The following is a 23,604-nucleotide window of genomic DNA, read 5'->3' on the forward strand; positions in this document are numbered from 1 at the left end:
GGATCACGCCCTGGGCCAAAGGCAGGCGCCAAACCGCTGCGCCACCCAGGGACCCCAATACTGTACTGTTTTAATTACTGTAGCTTTGCAATGTATTTTTGAATCAGGAAGTGTGATACTTCCACCTTTCTTCTTTCTCAAGATAGATTTGGCTGCTTAGGGCCTTGATGTATCTTTTTAAAATTTTTTTAAGATTTTATTTATTTATTCATGAGAGACACAGAGAGAGGCAGAGACACAGGCAGAGGGAGAAGCAGGCTCCATGCAGGGAGCCTGACATGGGACTCGATCCCGGGTCTCCAGGATCACGCCCTGGGCTGAAGGCGACGCTAAACCGCTGAGCCACCTGGGCTGCCCTTGATATATCTTTACAACAGGTTTTTGAGTTAAGTACTTTTGTTCCCCTCTGCAGATGGGGAAACTGGACTTTGGAATGCACTTGAGGGCTGTCTGACTCCAAAGTCAGTGCTCTTTACCATTACATTCCAGATCTCTTAGCACATAGAGTCATGAATTTAATAAGAAACTGCGAACTAGGATGCATATGTAAAATTAGATAAGTTTCAAAGATTTTTCTCCTTTATTTACCTGCAAAATGCATGTAGTAATGCATACTTTGTAGATTTTTGAGGAGAGTTTAATAGCTTCCTGAGAAGTACTATGAGATTCTTATTAAGAGTTAGAGTATGAGAACAATGCCAGTTTCTAAAAAAGAGGTTAATTGAAAATCTGCTCCTTAGTAATAGTCTCTCATGAATAAGCAAACATCCTGAATAGACCCACTGATATCATTCTACCCTCTAAATTAAGCAGTATCAAGCCCCTCCCTCCACCCTCTCCTATGCATAATACATCCTGGAAATGTGATCTTCCAGTTGGTTGAATATGTTGTCAGTCACAAGGCATGGAAAGTACTGCCTCTGCTCTGTTTGCATTTATGAATTAACAGATGTGCTTGGTTTGAAGACACTGATTCATTTCTTGATGGGAAGAAAAATCTTGCTTAGTTTTTCACTTATTTCTTTTTGTATGGGATTTTCACTAACTTTGGACCAGATTCTTGCAAGGAAGAATGTAAGGTGAGTAATTGCACATTTTTTTTAAATTTGGTGCATCTGTGAACTTCAATACAAGTGTGAAATTAGATGGTTCTGTAATTTCTTTATATTGTTGCATAGCTATATTTGTTTATAATTCAAGTTGAATTTATTAGATCATTCAGTAGCTTATTAAATCATTGGACTAGAGTTTATAAATATGAGATGAAAACAAAGTCTTTATTATAAGAGGCAAGGATTATTCAAAATGCATAAGAAACATTTGTATTATGTATCAAAGTATGTATCTACGAGAAAATGACTCACAACAGTATTCAGGTTTCTTTTAGACTTATGAGTAAATATTAATTTTATGGTTTTCTCTTGCCATTACTATGTGAGGAGAGAGCAAGGAAAAATGTAAAAACTTCAGAAATATATAACCTGTCCTTTGGAGAAAAGGTGATGAATCATTTTAACTGGTAGGAGATGATAATTGTTTGGAGTACATACTATTTAAAACTAACAAGCAAAACTTCTATTTCTGTGTCCTTTGTCTTTTTTCTCTTTCCATGTCATATAAGGGAAACTAGAGATTTATCTATAAGGGAGACTATTCAGAATCTGAATATCAACTAACTTATGTCATATCTCCTAATTGCTCATTATGTGCCATCCCAACAAATACATCAGGGAATTTAGTGTGAACACCAAGGATAGCGCCAGGGAGAATGGTCTGCCAAAACTTGTTAAAGAATCTTTAAGTCACCAGCTGATAAAAACTATACGTGTAGGTATTTTCTCATTGTTTCTAAGTTAATTAGTGCTTTTCCTCAAGTTCATTTTCAAATAATAAGTGACCTATACTCCTTAGGTTGTTAAGGCTTAATAAGGTGTCCTTACTTCATTTATGCAGAAATGACTTATTTGTGCATTACACTTGTAAAATGTACACCAAATACTATGAAAATCCCAGTTCTGTTTTTAAAGCAAGGTTAATGGGTTTAAATAATCTTGGCTTCAGAAGGGATCCTAGAAATCACATCAATCACTGATCATTTGAATCTAATAATATAGCATATTAATTTATTATGAAAGAAACAGGAGTTGCTGTTTTGTGAATGTCTTTCAAATCATGGATCTGAGATTTAAAACATCTTTCAGGGACACCTAGGTGGCTCAGTGGTTGAGCTGCTGCCTTTGGCTCAGGGGGTGATCCTGGATTCCTGGATTGGGGTCAGGGATCAAGTCCCACGTATGGCTCCTTGTGGGGTGCTTGGTTCTTCCTCTGCCTATGTTTCTGCCTCTCTCTCTGTGTGTCTTTTGTGAATAAATAAATAACATCTTTAAAAAAACTCAAAAAACCCCGATCTTTCAGTTCTATGGGTCTTTTCAAGGTTATTAAGTCTCTAGGAAGAATGATTGTATTTTAAGCTTAATACTTTTTTCCTAAGCTTAGAAAGAGTAGGGGTCACCACTCTCTCTTTACATATTCCTTCCTCAAATTGTATTTAAAGCATTCCTTAAACAAAAGGAAATGTTTTTCCTTTTCTACCCAGCATCCTGTGTGATCTCCCATTTTCTACTTCCCTTTCAGATTTCATTCATTAATCTGTTAGTTCATTCATGCATGTAGCACATAATGTTTTTAACACTTGGTACTTTTAAGTACTAGGCACTGGACTAGGTACTGCATCTACAATGGTGAGCAAAACAGATGTAGTCCCTGCCTTCATGAAGCTTTAAGTCTAGTGGGGGAGGTACGATCATTAATCAAATGTGAATTATGCTGTGAAAGAAAAGTGTGGGAGGCTATGAGCACGTATAATAGGCGAATCTGAAATGATCTGAGATGGTAGGTATAGTGTTCTTACGGAAGTGACATTTAAGCTGTGATCTCTAGCATAGGGAGGAAGTATCTAGGAGGTAAGGGGAAGGGGAGGCTAGAGAACATTCTAGGTGGAGAGAACAGCAAGCAGTAAGACTTATGAGAGAAGAGGGGAACATGAAGCATTCAAGGAGCTGAGTTAAGGAATGCTGGTGTAGCTAGAGCAGACAGGGGACTAGGTCAAATGAAGTGAGCACAGTTTTTTTTTTTTTTTTTTGTGTGTGTGTGTGTGTGTGTATTTTTTTTTTATTGGAGTTCGATTTGCCAACATATAGCATAACACTCAGTTGAAGTGAGCACAGTTAACAGGTCTTTGAGGGCCTTAGAGGCCATGTTGGGAATGTGCTCTTCATCCTGCATAGAACTATGACAAAGCTGCTTCTCCTTCACCTTCATGAAGGCATGACTTTGCAGATTCATGATGGACTACCTCGTATATAAAAAATGTGGCACCAGCTACTACAAGCTTAGGGCTCTTGATTATGTTTCAAATACAGAGTTCCCTTCTACTGGACAAGAATCTGAATGTTTTAGAGACAATGTAGGTTTTCTTAAATTTTTTATTAAAAAATTTTTTAACCAGTGCTTCTCATTTTATTCATATACATAATTTTATTTTTAAAAAATGTTTAAAGATTTTATTTATTTATTTGAGAGAGAGAGAGAGAGTGAGAGTACAAATGGGTGGAAGGCCAGAGGGAAAGGGAGAAGCAGACTCGTCTCTGAGCAGGGCTCCTGACATGGATGTGGGGCTTGATCCCAGGACCCTGAGATCATGACTTGAGCCAAAGGCAGATACTTAACTGACTAAGCCAGCTAGGCGCCCCACACATAGATAACTTTAACCACTAATTCTTTGCAATTCTTACTTTAGTTCAGAGATTATCTTTGGTTGCAATTGTGGTTTCCCATAAAACCCTGTTAATTCAGTCATATGGGTATGGGAAAGACCTATCTAAATTATAGTTCATTAAAAAAAAAAAGTATGGGAGTGTTACTGTATATTCATGACCATAGATTCATTGAAATGAAAATAAGCCTTTGTTGTCTTCTAAAAGCTTTTCATTTGTGAACACATGAAAACTTCTGATGAGTAGAGCAAAATCTCAAGCCAAGATTATTATCAGTATGGTAGCTCATCCATCCATCTATCCATCCATCTATTCATCCACTCATTCATATACTTTTTCTCAGGAAACTTTTATTAAACTGTTCTGCTAACTAGGTATGTCCAAATGACTTGATTAATTTACATCTTATTTAGATAAAATATATCTCATAATTTTCTGTTTTTGTTCATTAAGACCTTTTAAAATTGAATACTTAACCATGTATCATGAAACGTGATTTTTGGATAAATGAAGTTTAAAATAAAGAAATTTAAAAAGTCTATTTGTTTATGATGATATCAGAAAGCTTGAAGCTCTTTAAGAAGTTATTGCCTGGATATTAGTGTTCCTTTCATGTGTTTAGTCACTTTGTAACTTGTATAGAGTTTGCAGTTAAGGTAAGATAGAGATCTTTTCTCTAAAGCACATCTCTATTGTAATTACACGATTACTGATTGGAGCCTCACTTTTGCTGCTCAGGAAATTAAATTTCTTACTGCTCCTAGGTGTAATGGGCCTCTGAGGACTGATTTATGCTAACGCTACTCATCAGAGACTTACTATATAAATCAGAATGCTAGTTTATAAATTTCAAAAGGAAGACATCGTTTTTCTTCTTTTTTTTTAAAGAGAGAAAGAGAGAGAGTGGTGGGATGGGAAGGGGCAGCGGGAGAGGTAGAGAGAGAATGTTAAGCATGCTCTATGCCCAGTGCAGCGTTGGATATGGGGCTCCATCTCATGACCCTAAGATCATGACCTGGGCCTAAATCACAAGTCAGGGGCTTAACTAACTGAGCCACCCAGCTGCCCCAGAAGGCATCTTTTTAAAAAGAATAAACTAGAAAAATCCATCAAAGTAATGCATATACATGGTTTTAAAAAAAATCTGAGGTTACCAAGACACATCATAAATTATAAAAAAAAAAAAACAACTGTCTCCCATTCAGTCAGCTTTTTTCTAGTAACACACAACTCCAGCATTCCAGAATCTTACAATCTCAAACACGTATTTCTCACTCATGTTACATGTTGATAGCTGCAAGTAGCCTGTTGCAGATGTGTTCCAGCTCTGTTTCCCATGTCTTGTGATTCCAAGACCTAGGCTGACAGAGCAGCCCATGTTCGGGCACACCATCGTGGCAGAGGGAAGAGGGCAAGGAGGTGCAGACATGTGCAGCACCTCCAGAAGTTTCTGCAGAACTGCTATACTGTCACTTCCACTCATGTTCCCTTGGCTCAACCAAGACACATAGTAGAGACTTATGGAGCCGGAAATACTCTCTACCTGCAGGGAGGTGCTGCAAAGCATATGGCCAAGGGCAGGGATATATACATTTTGGGTTGTTTCTGAGGAGTTGGGAACAGTCATACAACCCACCAACCTGCCCCCCGTAGAAAAATGCAAACTAACCTAAAGTGACAGAAAGCAATTCTTTAGCTTTCCTGTGGCTGAGAGTGGATAGAAGACCACTCTACTGCAAAAGTGCATGGGGAAACTTTGGTGGTGTGGAAGTGTTCTGTGTCTTTACTATGGTGGTCTGTTGTGGATATATGCATAGGCCAGAACTCGTCGGATTATACACGCGGAGTGATGTCATTCATTGTCCTTAAATTATATCTCAGTAGAGTTGATAAAGTGAGAGTAAGTTGTATGCATGCATGAATTTATCAGTAGCAATGAGTAGACATCATGGTCACCAACTTGTCCTCTCCAGAAATTCTCATTAGATAGGGGCGCCTGAGTGGCCCAGTCAGTGAAACGTCTGTCTTTGGCTAGGATCATGATCTCAGGGTCCTGGGATCAAGCCCTTGTCAGGCTCCCTGCTCAGTGCAAGCCTGTTTCTCCCTCTCCCTCTGCAGCTCCCTCTCCTTGTGCTCTCCCTCTCTGTCAAATAAAGAAATAAAATCTTAAAAGAAAAATTCTCATTAGCTATAGATAGTAGTTGCATTGCCAAGAGAATGGTGCATTCAAATGTAATTGGTTCCATATAGTTCGTTTTAAAGCACATTCTGATACAGATTTAGTAACTCTTTAGCTAAAATTATGTTTTGCATAGGGATCATGATATGTACTATATATATTTCTAATTGTAAATATATTGAGCTTATGTAATAATTATATATTAATTGTCTTGAATTGTAATGTCTTAAATACAGTTTGGTCTGCATTCTTACAAACTACAAGGTACAAGTTCTAAACTACCTTGAACTACAAGATACAAGTTCTGAAAAATTGTAAATAGGCAATAAACTAAAATTTTTTATGACATTTATGATGCAATTAGAGATTTAAGCACTGGCATGATATTTAATGTTAAAAGAAATTAATATTTTCTATATGTAATGGGCTCATGTTTTAAAAAGTCCTTATCTTTTAGAAATATATACTTAAATCATGTAATTTCTGATATTTCTTTCAAAATAATGCCAGAGAGGGGAAGTGGGTGAGCTCAAAGGTGAGATAAGATTGCTTATAACTTGATAATTACTAAAGCTGTTGGTGGGTACAAGTACATGAGGGTGGGAAGAGAGCTTATGTTTTTCTGTTTATGTTTGGTGTATGTTTACAATATTCTATGATAAAAAGATGTATAGACCTTCTAAGTTAGCAATTTCACTTCTAGGAATTTATCTTAAGGAAAATCTTGGGGATACGAACAAACAATCCACAATAATGTTCAATGTAGTATTGTTTATTAATTGAAAACAACCTAAATATTAATGAGAATTTGGTTGAGTAAATTGATACATTTCTATGATGTAATACCAACAAGAAATTCAAAATTATGTCAGAAAATCATATTGAGTACCAGGTGATGTATGGAATTGTTAAATCACTATATTGTACATCTGAAACTAATATAACACAGTATGTTAACTAACAGGAATTAAAAAGTAAAAAAATTGTCAGAAAAATATATATTATATGAAAAAATATTTATGATATATTTTTTATTTTTTACTTTTTAAGGATTTTATTTATTCATGAGAGACACAGAGAGAAGCAGAGACATAGGCAGAGGGAGAAGCAGACCCCCCATGGGGAGCCCATATGGGACTTGATTCTGGGATCCCAGGATCATGACCTAGCCAAAGGCAGACACTCAACCACTGAGCCATCCAGACATTCCTGTGATATATTTTTAAGTTGAAAACAATTTTGCAGGCTCCAAAACAGGATGTTTATACATATCTGTTTTTTAATTTTATAAAAAGTAAATTTATGTGTGTTGTGTGTGTACCTCTGTGTGTTTGTGTGTATGTAGAGTGCAACACTGGAAGGATATATATTATAATTTATATCCCCATAATTTTCAGAAAGAGCTTTTTGGCAATAGAATCTTTTTTTTTTTAAAGACTTTATTCATTCATGAGAGACACAAAGAGGCGGAGAACATAGGCAGAGGGAGAAGTAGGTTCCCTGTGGGGAACCTGATACAGGACTCGATCCCAGGACCCTGGGATCACGACCTGAGCCAAAGGCAGACGCTCAACCACTAAGCCACCCAGATACCCCTAGAGTCTTTTTTTAAATAAAAAGGATTGAATATTTTTGTTTTAATATGGTAAAATTACAATGAGTATAAAATTTCACTGTAAAAGATTTTATTATTTGATTATTTGGTTACTATTTATTTTGGTTAGACCTCTGTAGCACACTATTTTGCACATGGTAGGTCTACAGTAATAATATTCAATGGGTAAGAATTTGGGTTGATGTTTACAAATTTGAAAAAAATCCTGACTTTCCTTATTTTCTTTGAAGAACATGTATTACTACTTTTTTAAAATCAGAAATTCACTATGAAAAAGTGGACAGTTTTGACAGGTAAGGTTCTGTCTTTTACTCTTGGGATGTAATAAATTGAAATACCCTCCTTAAAACTTCCTGTGAAATCTGAAATATAGATATTTGTTCAGCATCTTTTTATTTTATTTTCTCTAGTTTCATCTCTCGAACATCTTCAAATAAAGAAGTGATTCTAAATGGTAAGATCTGTGTTTGCCTGTAAGATTCCTTGAAGAGTTGAGAAGAGTGTCGTCTGTGGTGGGCTTCCCTGAATATTGGTGATTGAAGCAAGAGTCTTTTACATAAAAATCTCTTAAACTGGTATATTTTAAATAATGAACAAGAAGAGGCTCAAACCTGGTAGATTTTACAGTGCTTTGCATTTTATTATCATTCAGTTACATGAATAAATCTGACATTTAGCCTTTGTACTCATATCATTGTTAACAGATCATCAGAGTAATGGAGATGTGAATCCAATCCAGAATTTCACAACAATACCAATCATAAAGGTATGGATATGTTAGGAAACTAGATTGTATCTTTAAAAATATTTTTTAAAACACATTTCAATCAGGTCAGAGCAACTGTGAAAATATAAATAATATGAATATTAATAACTAACATTCTTGCTTAAGCTTTGGGTGGGGAAATGTATTATGGTAGTTTTATAGTAAATAGAAAACTAAAGTTTTACTTGCTCTTGTATATTGTTTTACAATAGTTGCTTTCCAGACAGGATCACTATAGTAACACTTTGTCTTTGGTTACTGGTAAACTTGGATGGCTGCTGCCTCTTTAATTTCTCTTTTTTCTGTACTTACACTAGAGTAATTGGTATGGGATAATTGGTCTAGATAAGTGGATCTTCTTTCAGATATAGACCTGTCTTTGTGACTTCTGGAGTCAAGTACTGAAGTGCATTGTCTTGGGCTTCCTAGGTTTTCATAAGATGAAGAATGGTATTAGCATACCCTGCTAGTTTATGTACATTAAATGATCTGGAGCTGCACTGTCCAAGGCAGTGGCCACTAGCCACAGGTGCCTATTTAAATTAAAATTCAAATGAAACAATGTTGAGTAAGATTAAAAATTAATCTCCTCAGTTGGACTAGCCACATTTCCAGTGCCATGATAGCTTTAGAAAGCCAGTGGCTGCTGCACTGAGTAGGACAAATATAGAGCATATCCAATATTGCAGAATGTTCTATTGGACATTACTGGTCTGGAGAATTATGCTGATATCTAGAATCCTCTTGTATGTCTTTTTGCTTAACATGCTAATTTCTTTATTTTTAAATCCTGCTTTCTTTGGGTTCCTATTTTCTGAAGAGATTACTGCTATTAGTTTCATGGCATGGTGAATTTTTGTTTTTAATTACTAAATTTTTTTTTAATAGTTTTAGGTTTACAGGGAAAACATGAGCAAAATAGGAGGTTCCTTCCTATGTGGTCCCTCAAACCCTGCCCTCCACAGTTTTCCTTTTGTTTAACATGTTGTGTTATTGTGGTACATTTATTAAAGTTGATGAACCAATACTGATACATTATTATTAACTAAAGCCCATAGTTTACATTCAGATTCACTCTTTGTGTTGTACACGTTATGGGTTTTGACAAATGTATAATGCTATCTACCTACCATTACAGTATTATATGGAATATTGCTTTTGTGGGCCTAAAAATCTCCGCTCCACCTATTCATCCCCACTCTCTCTCTCCCAGCCTGGTTAGCTTTTGAAAGTCTATATTGCTAAAATTATTATTTGCAAAGTTGGCTTTTTTTTTTTTTCTTAAACAATTTGGTCCTTTCCAATCTTGGTGCTTTATGGAACTAGGTTCAAGTACTTTTCAGGTATACCTATCAGTTTAGTCTTGTTAAATAATTAAGATGAGTCTACCTACCTCCTCTGTTTCACTGTAGTGTGGACTCTGGAGCTAGAGAGATGAGAGTTTCAACAGGTTGTGAATTAGCCCTTTTACTTCCAAGGAGCCTTTTGTGCCATGGAAACAAATCCATCTCTTAAATTTTGTTTATTTGGTTAACTAGGCTTCCAACTACACTCCGAGCAGACAAGGACATTTAGAAAAAGAACCTTGGAATGGATTCAACCATCATAGCCCAGTTAATGTCTCCATGGATGGAATTCCCTGCATTCTTTTCTGGGCCAAAGGAATAACAATAAAATTTAAGAATCAGACCTGGCTGGACCTTACAGATGAAGCTTTTGGCCAGAAGGCAACCGTGGACATTAGCAACTCAAACTGCAGTGAAGAAAGTGCCACGTAAGTTGACTGCTTTGCTGGAGGAGGCCCTTCGGGCGATTTTAGTCTGTTAACTGGGAGATCCAGTTTTCTCACATTTCAGAAAATGGAAGTAGGTTCCTTTGTAGTGAATTTGAAGCACATCTCTGATGAACTGTTTAATATCTAAAATGAAAGACCAAGTCAGAAATTAAGTTGAAAAAATAATTTTTCCCACCAATTTTCTTGTTAAAATACCTTGTCAAATCAGAGTTGTGAAAGTGAGGGTTTTCCAAACTCGTTCTGAAAGATGAACAGGATTCCAGGCTTGGTATCAACTCCAAATGTGAGGTGTCAGACTACTTTAGTCCTAGCAGGGTGGAAATCATGTATCAGTACGCAGAGTCCTATATCTTCTAGTGGGTGAAACAGAGAAGGCGGACTCTAGCCAAGGCGGATGTCTGCTTCTAGGGAGTGCTCTGAAGCTGTGGAATGATGCCAGTTTGCAAATGTGCAAGGGTACCTTTGAGTGGCAAATGTCAGAGGATTCTTTAGGACATTTGTTCAAAATGATTATAATAATTCATTTTGATTCAAGATAAGCAGATGGAACAAATACCCTTTTTGAAGAAGAAATCAATTTCCAGTACCTTTCTCTGCTTTCTAGTCATCCAAGCGAAAATTTTTTGCTTGTATTTGTTTTGGTTGAGGAGGAATAAGTCTGGCATATCCCTCTTGCTTTCTGTAAATCTCCTTGCTTTCAACATTTGCTGGTTTAATGAAAGCTTTTGGAAGATTGTCTGCATTTGTTTTGGCCTGGTTAAGATGGGCATAATGCTTTGTATACTGTGTATTTGTGTGTGTGTGTATTTATTTTATGTAATTTGATTGGAAACACTTTTTTACTCCTAAGCTTTACTTTTCATTTAAAAATTATTGATGATGGGTAAAAATGGATTATATGAATATTACAAGTTTTAGTAAGTAGCTTGCTATTCAGAATGATGATCTCTTATTAGGGAATTAGGGAATTTTAAGTATAAGCGTCCAGAGTCCTCACAGATTTGTTTATTCTGTTGCAGCACGGACTACCAAAGAGATTCCAGCACTGCTGAGAGCTCAGGACTTTTTTCTTGGACTCTAATTAATTCCCTACAGGGCTCTTTATTTGTGGTCAGTTGCCTGAAGAGAGGCTGATTGCCTGGGGATCTTCTTGCTTGTCTGTGGCTGACTGGCTTGCCTTGATTCCATTTATTCTGACCCCAGGATATTTGTGGGGAAGATCAGAGCACCACAGTGTTTTTTTTTTTTGTTTTGTTTTTTTTTTTTTTTGCTGGGCTTTAGAAATCTTAATGATCTCCGGGAACCCAGAGACAGAAAGAATAAAACTTGGCTTCTAGACCCAGTTCTGCTAGTGAACTTTGTGACTTTACAAATAGGAGCCACCATAGCATCATCTATGAATGGAGATGATGCCATCTATTAATTGTAACAGGCCTGGAGCACTTGCCAGGGCCAGGCACAGTGTGAGGACTTCACAGGCACAATATCTGTTATTCCTTACAATGCTATTTGTGAATAAGTCCCCGAGTCACAGACTGTTACCATCCAAAATCAAGGCTTGTAGAGGTTAGGAAATTTGATAAGATCATGCAGCTTATTTGGTAATAGATCTGGGGCCTAAAATGTCTTTAAAAATGACATTTCACCTCCTCTTTCTTGGCCCTGTTTTATAGCATTGTGAAAATCACATGGGGAAATGTATGCATGAGAACTTCGAGAACTCGTCAAAGGCTACTCAAAGTAGTAGTATTATCTTCCTAGTTAGGGTAAAATAGTGCCTATGCCTAGTTACCTGGTAGAGAGACCCAGAGAAAGTTTGGTTTTTACAATGCACAAAGGAATGGTTGGGTGGGACCTGACTTTTCTTCTTGGTCAACGCCTAAGAATTCTAGTAGGATGAGTCCTGAGTGAGCAGCATCCACCTCTTGGTGTCCTGTTCAGTCAAGTGTGCAGACATCGTGGACAGCCCACCCACGGGGGTGAATGGGAAGCTTCCCAGTACACGAGGCGTGCAGGGACCAGCTACTGAGACCATCCCTCATTCTTATGAAATCTTATATTCTCAAGAACCAGAGGCAGAGATGCTGAAAGAATAAACCTCAGTAAAGACATAACCATGTAAGGTCGAAAGCACAGATTAAAAAAAGATGACCTTATTTTAATGCTTGGAAACAAAATGTTCAGGGAAAGGCAAATTGTTGGCAGACAGATTTGCTACGGAAATCTTTTGAAATAGTGAAAGCCCTACAAATAGAACATAATCTGAGCATCTGTGCGTATTTTGAATTTAGGCAATTATAGTCTGAGGAATTCAGAGTCTGTTTTAAACGTGGGAGGTTAGGGCGCTTGGAAGAGTAAAAGCAGCTCTTTTTTGAGTGACTTACTAGATTATATATCTCCTTCGTGTTCCCAGGTTATGGTGCAGTGCCTCAGTGCCTGGCACTTAGGAGGGTCTCACTGAATCATTGTTGAATTTGCTTTGTTGAAATCAGGCATTTTTTTTACTCTGCAGCAGAGCATGTTAACAGCTTTCATCAAAACCAGCGCTGCTAGAGAAAGCTCTTGGAGTGTCAGAAGCTTAGAGGCCATCGAGCTGCTCCCTCAGGAAAAGGGGATAGCAGTTAGATGGGCTCAGTATCGCTTTGCTTTGAGGTTTTAATTCATCAGCTACAGAGTCAGTTTATGGATAACTAAGCTATTCTGATTCCTTGGAAGAAATATAAAAATTTCTGTTAAAGTAAGTGACCAGTCAAGTTTATAAGAAATAAGTTTTATTTCTTTAAAGTATCTTAAGTTCTTTGTAATAGACTATCAGAGTATTTTTAGAGAAAAGCCCTTTTGGAGACTTGCTTTACTGAGTTAATTTGCTTACAACGTGTTCATAAATGAATGCTTCTCAGGTATCTAAGCTTGCAATGTTAGGAAATAAAGATAATTCTCTTAGTAACTTTATTTATCTGATTTATTTTGTAAATACCCCTTCCCCTTTCCCCATAAATAGTATGAGGATAAATTTCAGCTCATTTACTGACATTTCTATTTCTTGATAAGTAAGACCAAATATCACATTTGTGTGATATTTTTTCAAGCTTCTAATTGGATGTTTTATGGCTATCCACTCGTGCTTTTTTGGTTTTATAATGTATATTTAGGTGTTATAACCTCTAGACATTATAATGTCACATAACTGCATCATCCTTTCTGTATTTAAATTTTTCACATTTTCTCATTTCAGTTATTTAGTTTTTTCTCATTCTTATTTTTCAGCCTCATTGAAATATAAATAAAATACACTAAACTGCACATATTTAAAGTACACAATTTGATCAGTGTTGACATATTTGTACACCCATGCAACCAGTACTACGATCAAAACAGCAAACATTTTCATCACCTCAAAAGTTTCCTTGTGCCCCTCTATAATCTTTCCCTCCTACTTACTCCCAACCCTCCAGGTAACCACTGATCTATTCTCTATCATTATATGTGATTTTACATTTTCTAGAATTTTTATAAATATGATCATATGGGGCACCTGGGTGGGTCAGTTGGCTAAGTGTCTGACTCTGGGTTTCGGCCCAGGTCCTGATCTCACGGTTGTGGGATTGAGCCCTGCCTGTGCTCAGTGTGGAGTCTGCTTCAGATTTTTTCTCCTTCTCCTTGGCCCTCCCTGCTCACGCACTCTCTAAAATGTATGAAAGTTTTTACTAAATAAAAAAGTTCTATGGTGTGTACTCTTTTTTAGTCTGGCTTCTTTCACTTAGCATGGTGATTTTGATATTCTTCTACATTGTCACATGTGTCAAAGTTACATTTCTTTTTACTGCTGAGTAGTAAGCCCTGCATTATATGGATATACCACAACTTGTTGAGCCACCCACCTCTTGATGGAAATTTGATTTTGCCCAGCCCGGTTTTTGATAGCTTTCCAAGGAAAGTTGCTTTAAACATTCAGTCTTTGTAGGAGTGTATATTTTCATTTTTCTTAAACACCTAGGAGTGGAATGGCTAGAGCATATGGTATATGTATGTTTAGCCTGCTTCTCTCTCTGCCTATGTCTCTGCCTCTCTCTTTGTGTCTCTCATGAATAAATAAACAGAATCTTAGAGAAAAAAAAAAGAAACTGGCAAATTGTTTTTTAAAACAATTGTACCATTTACCTTCCCAGTTGCTTTACATCCTTACTGACACTTGGTATGATCAGTGATTGTAAAAGAAAACAATTTTCTGCGTGGTTAGCAATTTCCGAACAAATTTGACTGGGACTTGGGTTAAAAAATAAGCCTTGGAGTTAGTAAGAGATTTACCTCCTTAGAAGAATATGTTTACCTGTCAGGAAGTAATGAAACTCAGAACCATGGAATCATTCCAGCTCTTGGAAACCCACAGAGGCTACTTGTCTTCCTCTGAGAGACAGTTATTTATCTTCGTGGGTATTAGACATGCAGCCATTTGTCTCCCTTAGGGTGAACTATTTGTTCCATCCAAAATCTGATAAAAGTCATTGGCTTACATTGTGAGGTAGGTACCTAGTACTCTTCTCTTTTCGTGTGCCAAGGAAGATTTTTGACATCCAGGAAGCAAATATTTCTCTCCCTCTCTCAAGGGGTGAAGGGGGACCACTGTCTCTCTCTTACATAAACTCCCAGATTCAAAACGTTGGTGTCCCTCACCTGTTTTACCAATCCCAGTACGTACAGGATGGTATCTGGCTCTCATCAGTTGCCCAGGCAGAAGAGTTAGGTTAAAAGGGGAACAAATGTGGTTATTGCTATAAATTGGTAATATTCTGTGTGACATTCAGGAAATTCTCATGTTAGGTTTCAGAAAAATGTGAATAAATATGGATATTAAGAGCTTAAGGTAGATTTTTGTTTGTTTTTTAGAGCAGAGATGCAGGGAGGGACAGAGGGAGTAGAGGGAGAGGGAGAGAGAGAATCGCACACAGGCTCCATTCCCTTTGCTGAGCCTTACTTGGGGCTTGATCTCAGGACCCTGAGACCACTACCTGAGAGGAAACCAAGAGTCGGATGTTCAACTAACTCAGCCACCCAGGTACCCCAAGAGTAGGCTCTTAAAGTTTTAATTATTTCAATTACTGTGCGATGATGCTTCTATCTTTTTTGTTTGTTTGTTTTGTGATGCTTCTATCTTATTGTACTTTTATATTTTACTGATAACTAATGATGCTGAGCATCTTTTCATGTACATATTACTTCCATGTATATCTTCCTTTGTGAAGTGCCTATCTTTTTACCATTTTTAAAAAAAGATTTTATTTATTTATTCATGAGAGACGCAGAGAGATAGAGGCAGAGACACAGGCAGAGGGATAAGCAGGTGCCCTGCCTGATGTGGGACTCGATCCTGGACCGCAGGATCATGCCCTGAGCTGAAGGCAGACACTTAACCACTGAGCCACCCAGGCATCCCTCTTTTTACCATTTTTAAGTTAAATTGTCTTATTGAATTGTTAGTATTATTTATTATATTCTGGATACTAGTTCTTTGTGTATTGTGAATATTTTCTCTTGTTTCGTAGCTTGCCTTTTTTACGTTCTTACCACTGTCCTTTGAAGAGTAAAAATTTTGAATTTAATAAAGTCCAATATGTGGATTTTTTTTCTTAATAGTTTATACTTCTATATTTTTTCAAGAAACCATTGGCTAGTCCAAGATTATAAAATTGCAATCTGTTTATTCAGTAAATTTTTATTTTCAGCTGTTCCATTTTGAGCTAATTTTTTAGAGTAGCATGACATAAAGGTTATTTCTATTTTGATAGACTATGTTGTTTGTTTTCTTAGTTTGTCTCTGAAGTTTGGTGATGCTGAAATTCCCAAAGGTCTTGATATAAGGTATGTATGGATACTACTTTGGAATGTCATAGATTCAGCACTTCACATTGGCTCCATGTGACTTTTTCATTGAACATGTAGTATCAAGGGCCTGCATGTGCCAAGCACTGTGACACATGAAATGCCACACATAGCTAGCTATACAAAGTTAGCGATACTATGGTGGAATCATATAGTAATGCTTTCTTTAGTTTCTATGAAAGCATCTATATAGATTTTTCCTTCTTTAGTTAGGACTTAGAAATCACATGAGCCTGAAAATGTGATATTCTTTAATAGATAGTGCCTTACATTGAATTATATTTATCATTTAGTAATAGCAAAAAAGTCTTTGTTAGTTGATGTCTCAGCAGACAACACAGGCCTACATTTCACTGTGTTTATGTGTGGAAGAATGCATCTGCCAACAGTATATTTAAGGAGTTAGGAATTGCTCCAGGAGTGGGGGACAATTTGAAGGCATTACATTTTTTTCTTATAAAAATAAAATGTCTCTGTTCCTATAGGACCAACCTCTTAGTGGAGATAAACAACTGTGTCTTTAACATTACTTGAACAAACCATCAAGATGTGCTAGCGCAGTCTTGCCTAAGCTGTGTTCTGTGGAACACTTCTGCTATGTAAAAATATTTATAAGATATACCAGGAAAGGAGTTCTGTGGTCAAATGTGTTTGAGAAAGACTGTACACCATGTCCTCCCTTTGGAGATTCACAGCATAAATTTGTGTATTCAAGTTACTGTGAAGACATGCTCTTAAAGAAGATTGCTGCACTTGGTGACTTTGATTAACCTCTCATTTCCTATGTTTACTTTGGAAAGCTCTTTCCTCAGAATATTTGCCTACATATCATGAAACACTAGTGTTTCACTGGTCATAATGTAGAAAATACATGTCATCACCTTTCAGAGAAACTTTATAAGGAAAATAGAATCCCACAAGGTGAGCAAACATATATACAAACACAAATATACGTATCTGTTTGATATAGGAACGAGGAATAGTTTTTATTCAAATAGTGCTTTTTTCCCCTGAAAGGAAAACAGCTATATATATATATTTTTTCTAATGATAAAGGTATGCGGCCAGCACTGTCAGTACCTCATCTATATCACTTGAATGTTTCTATTTCAGAGCACTATAGTCCATTGCTCAACTTAGAACTGTCAGCCTTTCTTTACCTAAAAGTTTTCTTTAGCCAAAGGGATCCACTGCCTCCAGCAGTTCTCAACTGATGATGGGAAGAAGTGTATAAATACCCCAGCTCCCTCACCCTCAGGTCAGATAACAGGCATGTAAACTACCCTGGCTTCCAGGGTACCCTGTGAGTGTTAAATCCCACTTGCCCACAGTGGAAACTTGCTTAATAATGTGTCCTTTTTGGATGTCTTCCATCCTTCTGTCATTTCTCTTTTCTCCATTTGACATATTTTGAATTCTCAAATAAATTTGAGACTATCTTCGCAAATACTTCTTCTATTCATATTGTTGTCTCAGGGTCTGCTTCTTTAGGAGCCCAATACATGACCAGAAAACAGAAAAATCAGAAAATATTTATATATAAAAAGAACATGAAAATCACTCATAATTTAACCACTATTTGTAACCATTAACATTTTAATCTCTGTCCTTCTAGAATTTTTTTTACACAGTCACACATTTGTTTTTAAATGAAAAAATGATCATGACATATTATAACTTTTTATTGCTGAGTAATATTCCATTCTAAAATGGCTAAGAGTAAGGGCTCTGGTCTCAAATTGGATTTGGAGCCCAGCTTTAATACTTAATCTCTGAATAAACTTGCACAAGTTATTTTTTAACCCCTCTGTATCTTGAATCCTCACCTGTGAAATGAGGATAATATTATCTATCTCAAGTTAGGGTAAAATACACATTAAATACATAGAAGGATGTTTGATACAGCAAATGCTTTCATTATTATTTTTGACCATTGTTTATTTAGCAAATTCTATATTATTATCTATTTCATTTTTTCAACTTTTTTGAAATAATAAAATCAAACTTTGATTTTAAAAAAGAAAATAAAATGAGCTTTTTGTGTTTTTTTATTTTTTTATTTTTTAAGGAATTTGTACTGTTCACATTGGGGGTCTGTTCTGACATTTGTTTTCATTAGTACCTATTAGGAGATTCTGGTTCAGAACTAGAAGTAAACTCTCTCTCTGAGTCAGTTCTACTGTTTGACAAGAGAGGGTGCAATTGCACTGTTCATAGATGATTTTCTGTGTCAGCAAACATCAAAGGATTTTAAGAATAATACTGTTTGTAATTATTTTCAGATTCACCCTTACCAATTACAACAAGTTGTACCTCCAGAGCTGGTTTAGTCTGCATCGAGTCGAGATTATTGTCAATAATTCAATCCAAGCAACTTATAACGCAACTGGTGTATATGCTCCGTCAAGTTATTCCTACCACTGCCAGCATGTCAGCAGCCTGCAGCGATATGATGCCCTCTTGTTGCCCAGCGACACAGACGATATGTCAAGCCTGTGGGAGGTCACTTTTGTTGATTTCCAGGTAACAAACTGAAACATATGCTCAGTGCACCTGTATGTTTGGTGCCAAAGAAACTCGGTGTTTGAAAAAACCTGAAATATAGACATTTAGAGAAAGGAGAGGAATGGACACCTTTAAAATGATATTGGTATTTTTTTCTCTATCTTCCAAGTTATGAAACGGAATAGGATAGAACAGTATCCACACCCTATGTTCCCCCTACTTGCTTTTACATTCACATTTATGCAGTCACTAATAATTATCAATGAGGAATGCCAGCAATCCAAGCTGGAGGGAAGCTGTGGCGCGAAGCCCAGTGACTGACACTTCCTGGAGTGAGAGGCCTTTCTGGGGAGAGGAACTGTTGGATAGTTATTTTATTTCCTTCAGGGAGTGGAGCAGTGATCCTATCAGGACAGATAAGAAGTACATCTGTGGCATGAGTGACAGCTTTGGCAGTTAGCACAGGAATGGAACTGTCAGCCAGGGAGTCAAAAATATCCCAGGATCTCTTGAAAGTATTTGGGGAAAGGCATGGGGGCATTAGACATTTCTTTTCACCACCAGAATGTCAGGCGGAGAGACATCTGTCAACTTCCTCTGTCCTGTTTACCTATGAAAAAAAGCTTCACTTGTCCTTCCAACACTGAAATGGGCGGGATTTTGCATGTCCCATTTATGGGCACTTTCCAATCTCTTGCAAATGTAAATGGGTTTACTTCCAACCCCCGCCCAGCAGCTTGAAGAGGTGTGGTGTTGAGAGGCAGTGTGGGATAGGAAAGGAGCTTGCATTTTGGAGACTGAAAGAAAGACTTGGTTTCAAATTGCTTGTCAGCTCCCTGGATAAGCTAGTTCACCCTCTTAATATCTGGTCTTTGTTTTATGGACTTAAAGAAGTCATGGTCTAACATATGTGGCAGTACCCAGGACTGTGTCAAGCATGGATAACAGTAACTACTACTTCTGAGTCCTCTCTGTGTGTCAGCTCCATTGTGGTTGTTTTACATACTTTGTCTTCAAGATGTCAGAATGTTGCAAGATTGCTCTTGTTATCCCTGTTTTAAAAATGGGATGACTGAAACGCTGATGATTTATATATTTTTTTCAAAGTGATATAACTGGTAAATGGTAGAAGCAGAATTTGAATTCTGGGCTGTCTGACTTCAAGGGCACTTTAATATATATATATATATATAATATATGTATTTATTAATATTTATAAAGTATGTATTATATATATTTCTCTTACATCTTAAAAAAGAGAAGCAGGCACAAAGAGCAAGAAGTAAGTAATAATGGAGACAAAGAATAATTCACACATAATCTTGCCTGATTAGAACAGAGGAATTGATCAATTTATACCTCTACCTTGTTTCAGGAATGATTTAAGATGACTTAGAGAAACACTGGAAGAAAACTGATTTTGAAAAATTCGCAAACCACTTCATAGTTTTTAGAATGGTTATGATAAGAAAACAAACAGACAAACCCAAAACAGAAAATAACAATTGTTGGCAAGGATGTGGAGAAATTAGAGCCCTTATATATTGCTGGTGGGAATGTAAAGTGATATAGCCTCTGTGGAAAATGGTTTGGTAGGGTCCTCAAAAAATTAAGCGAAGAAATATCATGTGATTCATCAATTCCATTTCTGAGTATATACCAAAAGGAATTGGAAGCAGGGAGTTGAACAGATATTTGTATACTCATGTTCATAGCAGCATTATTGGCAATGACCAAACATTCATCGATGGATGAGTGAAAAACAAAGGCTAGTGTATACATGCAATGGAATATTACTCAGCCATAAAAGGGAGGAAATTCAGGAGCAGACAGCAGCATGAATGACCTTTGATACCACTCTAAGTGAAATAAAGCGGACACAAAAAGACAAATATTTACATGATTTCACTCATATGAAGTATCTACATTAGTCACATAGAATAGTGTTCTCAGGGGGCTGGGAGAAGAGGGGAAGGAGGAATCAGTGTTTAATAGTTACAGTTTTGCAAGATGAAGAGTTCTAGAGATGGATGATGGTGATGGTTGCACAATAATGTGAAAGGACTTAATGCCACTGAACTGTACACCTAAAAATCGCTAAGTTGGCAAATTTTATGTTATATATATTTTACAATAAAAAATGTAAAACAAAAAAAGGGCAAAGATATGGGACTTAAGAAAAAGGAAGAAAGGATCAAGTAGAGCCACCGATGAGGTTGGTCCATAAAACCACAAGACCATATATCTGATCTGGGTGGAAACAGCACAGTAATTTGGCTCTGAAGCTTTGGAGCATCCAGTATAAGAAAGAATTGCTCAATTACATGTTTTGGGGGCTCATAAGATTACTAGAAATGTGCTTGTGAGCAGCACATTTTATGGCTGGTATGGTGCAGCCTATGCCAGTATCTTCAATAGCAACCTTATAGTGAACACAGCAGGGGATGCCAGAGGTGGGCCTTGTTAAAACACATTTAATATAAGAAGATGCCAAAATGCAAGCTCAGTCTAGGCAAGACGTGGTGGCGCTAGTGATTAAGGTATACGTACAGGAGGCTGCATTCCACATTAGTGACTGCCCATCTGACTTATTCTAAGAATAGAGTGATGCCACGTGCATGGCAAACAGATGCCTTTGGTGGGCCATTTGGGGACTGGTAAAGTGTAGGCTGCATCACAAGGAGTATATTTATTCAACTCCAGTTAGTCTTGCTTCTTAGGAATGCAGGCTCAGGTTTGCTGGTCTTTGACTTTTTCAATAGAAGCTAGAAGTCTGGATTTTAAAGGGAAATCTCAGGATGTTCAGAACTCTGGGCCTAACAAAACTAACCTGTGGGCTAGATATAGCATGTTTGCAACCAGTAGTCCAGAAAAATGGATGGACAACATACCCTTCAGGCATTCTCCACAGATACCGTCTTAAGGATTAAACCGTCTCAACCATCTTAAGGATTAAAGTAGAGTCATGTGAGGACATTTTCTTTGACTGGAGTTGCAGCATCAAATGAGGCCATCTTTTGTCATTTTGTCAAGAGCTTGATTTTTCAGGCACTAGTCTGAAGAGAAGACCACTTTGCCTCTCCGGAGAGGGGTGGGCCAAGGATCCCAGAAGTCAGGCCAGGAATCTCCTTCAGGAGCTGTTTTGGATTCAGTCTAGTGTACAGACAAGGCCTCTCAAGTCTATGGCTACAGTCATTTTAGCATGAAAAAAAAATGGGAAAGCACCCATTGAAGTTATAAAAATGAGTTCAAAGCACCCATGGATAATTTGGTTTTCTGATGTACCCCTTTGAAACCAACTGGGTGACTGAGTTACTATTGTATAGGACTTTATTCTAAAAGCCAGCTAAATGTGGGAGCTGCCTTCCACAACTGATTGGTCTTAATAGAGTAGTCACCCTGTAGCCCAGTTTCTTTCATTGTGACTGTATTTAGATACAGAGCCAGTTGTCTGTTTGAACCTCTTCTAGTTCTAAGTACTTGAGCTGCTTCATTTGCACATGTGAGAAAGCTCTTCTTTCCATTCTCTGGGCAGGGTGCAAACAGGGACTGGTACACAGCTCTTCCAAAAACAGTACCAAGTCTGTATGGTACAATTGATAAAGAGTGGGGGGTAATGTCCGGAGGAAGAAGATACAGAACATACTAGGGCTTGTAGAGTTGTAAACCGAGAAGTGACTCTGAGGCCAAACTGCCTGGGTTTGAATTATAACTTCACTGCACTTAAATAAATGATCAAATCACATAACATAAAATAAATAAAAAAAATAATAAATTCACTGCACCTACTGCTGTGTGACTCTGGGCAAGTTACTTATCTTTTCTGCACCTCAATTTCCTCACCTATAAAATAGTAACTTATTCATAGGCTCTTGTGAGTTTTAAATGAATTAAAGCAGCATCTAGTACATAAAAAAAGTTCCATGTTAGCCTTTATTATCTGTATTTTGCCTCATTGGGGATCATGCTATCTTCTCCTATGAGACTCTTCCCGCCTACTTCCTTTCAATAGAATCAAAGGCAGCGGAAGTGAGATTTAATTATTCTTTGTGAAATTTACCCTAATGTTTATAAAATTTTGAGTGCACTTTGGATTTTAGAGACATCACGAAGTTACTTTTTAGATGGGCTAGAATATTTCTAAGGATCAGATTAAAAGAGGTTTTATTTCAGAATCTTGAACTTTATGAGCCTTTTAATATGATAACCATACATCTCAGAGTATCTGGGTCAGGCTTGATTTAAAATTGCGTCACCATCCCCATAAACACACTCACGTTTGTTAGATCGTGTGCTCAAATTACTCAGTAAGTATGGCCCCCATGTCTTAAATTTGGTTAATTAGGAGTCCAGAATCCTCAGCTCAGCTGAGAGGTAGATCTTAGGAGAGAAAGAATATATCACTTCAGCTCTTTGTCCTGACAGATCCAAGGCTTTACCATCAAGGGGAGGCAGTTTGGCAAGGCCCGAGACTGTGCCTCCTCCTTCTCACCAGCCATTCTGATCGGCCTGGCCATGTCCCTGATCCTGCTGCTGGTGTTGGCCTACGCACTACACATGCTCATCTACCTGCGGTACCTGGAGCGGCACTATGGTTTCATCACCTCTCCGGCCCACTTCCCCCAGTTGAAAGCTCGAGATGCAGCAGAAGAAAAGGAGCTGCTGAGGAGCCAGGGAGTCGAGTGCTATGAACTGAGAAGCCAACAGATCTGCAAAATTTATGTGTAATAGCACAGGCCCCTCATCCTCACAAAGTCCACAATGGGTTCTGAAAGGAGTTATTTCTGTTCTGTCCTCTTTGGCTTGTGATATAAAGTTTTAACCTCATGGCTTGATTTTTTTAAAAAAGGAAATACGTGCAAAAAATACATTTTGGAGCATCCACTGGCCTATTTAGATAGACTTGAGGTAATGAAAAAGTTGTCCCAGGAACCCCACAGAGATAAATATGATTGTTGCCCCAAAACTACTTTGAAAGCAAAGGGATATTTCAAGTTACAAAGACAGAAAAAAACAATGATGTCATTTAGAGAGGGGAAAACATTTGGTCTTTCTTGTTTGTGTCAGTTCAGATGTGATAATATAGAA

General features: G+C 37.3%; 1 protein-coding gene across 1 annotated transcript; it reads left to right on the top strand.

The window, feature by feature from the left end:
• Positions 1-984: 984 nt before the first annotated feature.
• Positions 985-23,575, top strand: LOC129521065 (V-type proton ATPase subunit S1-like protein). Its single transcript, XM_055342299.1, has 7 exons — positions 985-1,079; positions 7,981-8,024; positions 8,275-8,336; positions 9,875-10,110; positions 15,940-15,990; positions 18,294-18,534; positions 22,942-23,575. The coding sequence occupies exons 1-7, from the start codon at positions 985-987 to the stop codon at positions 23,242-23,244; spliced, it is 1,032 nt and encodes a 343-aa protein (XP_055198274.1). The 3' UTR covers positions 23,245-23,575.
• Positions 23,576-23,604: the final 29 nt, after the last annotated feature.

Source organism: Nyctereutes procyonoides, unplaced genomic scaffold (assembly GCF_905146905.1).
Source record: "Nyctereutes procyonoides isolate TBG_1078 unplaced genomic scaffold, NYPRO_anot_genome, whole genome shotgun sequence".
Taxonomy (NCBI): Eukaryota; Metazoa; Chordata; class Mammalia; order Carnivora; family Canidae; genus Nyctereutes; species Nyctereutes procyonoides.

Coding starts and splice junctions, on each gene's coding strand:
- LOC129521065 (XM_055342299.1), top strand. CDS start 985: ATGGGAAGAAAAATCTTGCTTAGTTTTTCACTTATTTCTTTTTGTATG. Junction 10,111..15,939: donor TGCAGTGAAGAAAGTGCCAC/GTAAGTTGACTG, acceptor TTGTTTTCTTAG/TTTGTCTCTGAAGTTTGGTG. Junction 18,535..22,941: donor TCACTTTTGTTGATTTCCAG/GTAACAAACTGA, acceptor TTGTCCTGACAG/ATCCAAGGCTTTACCATCAA.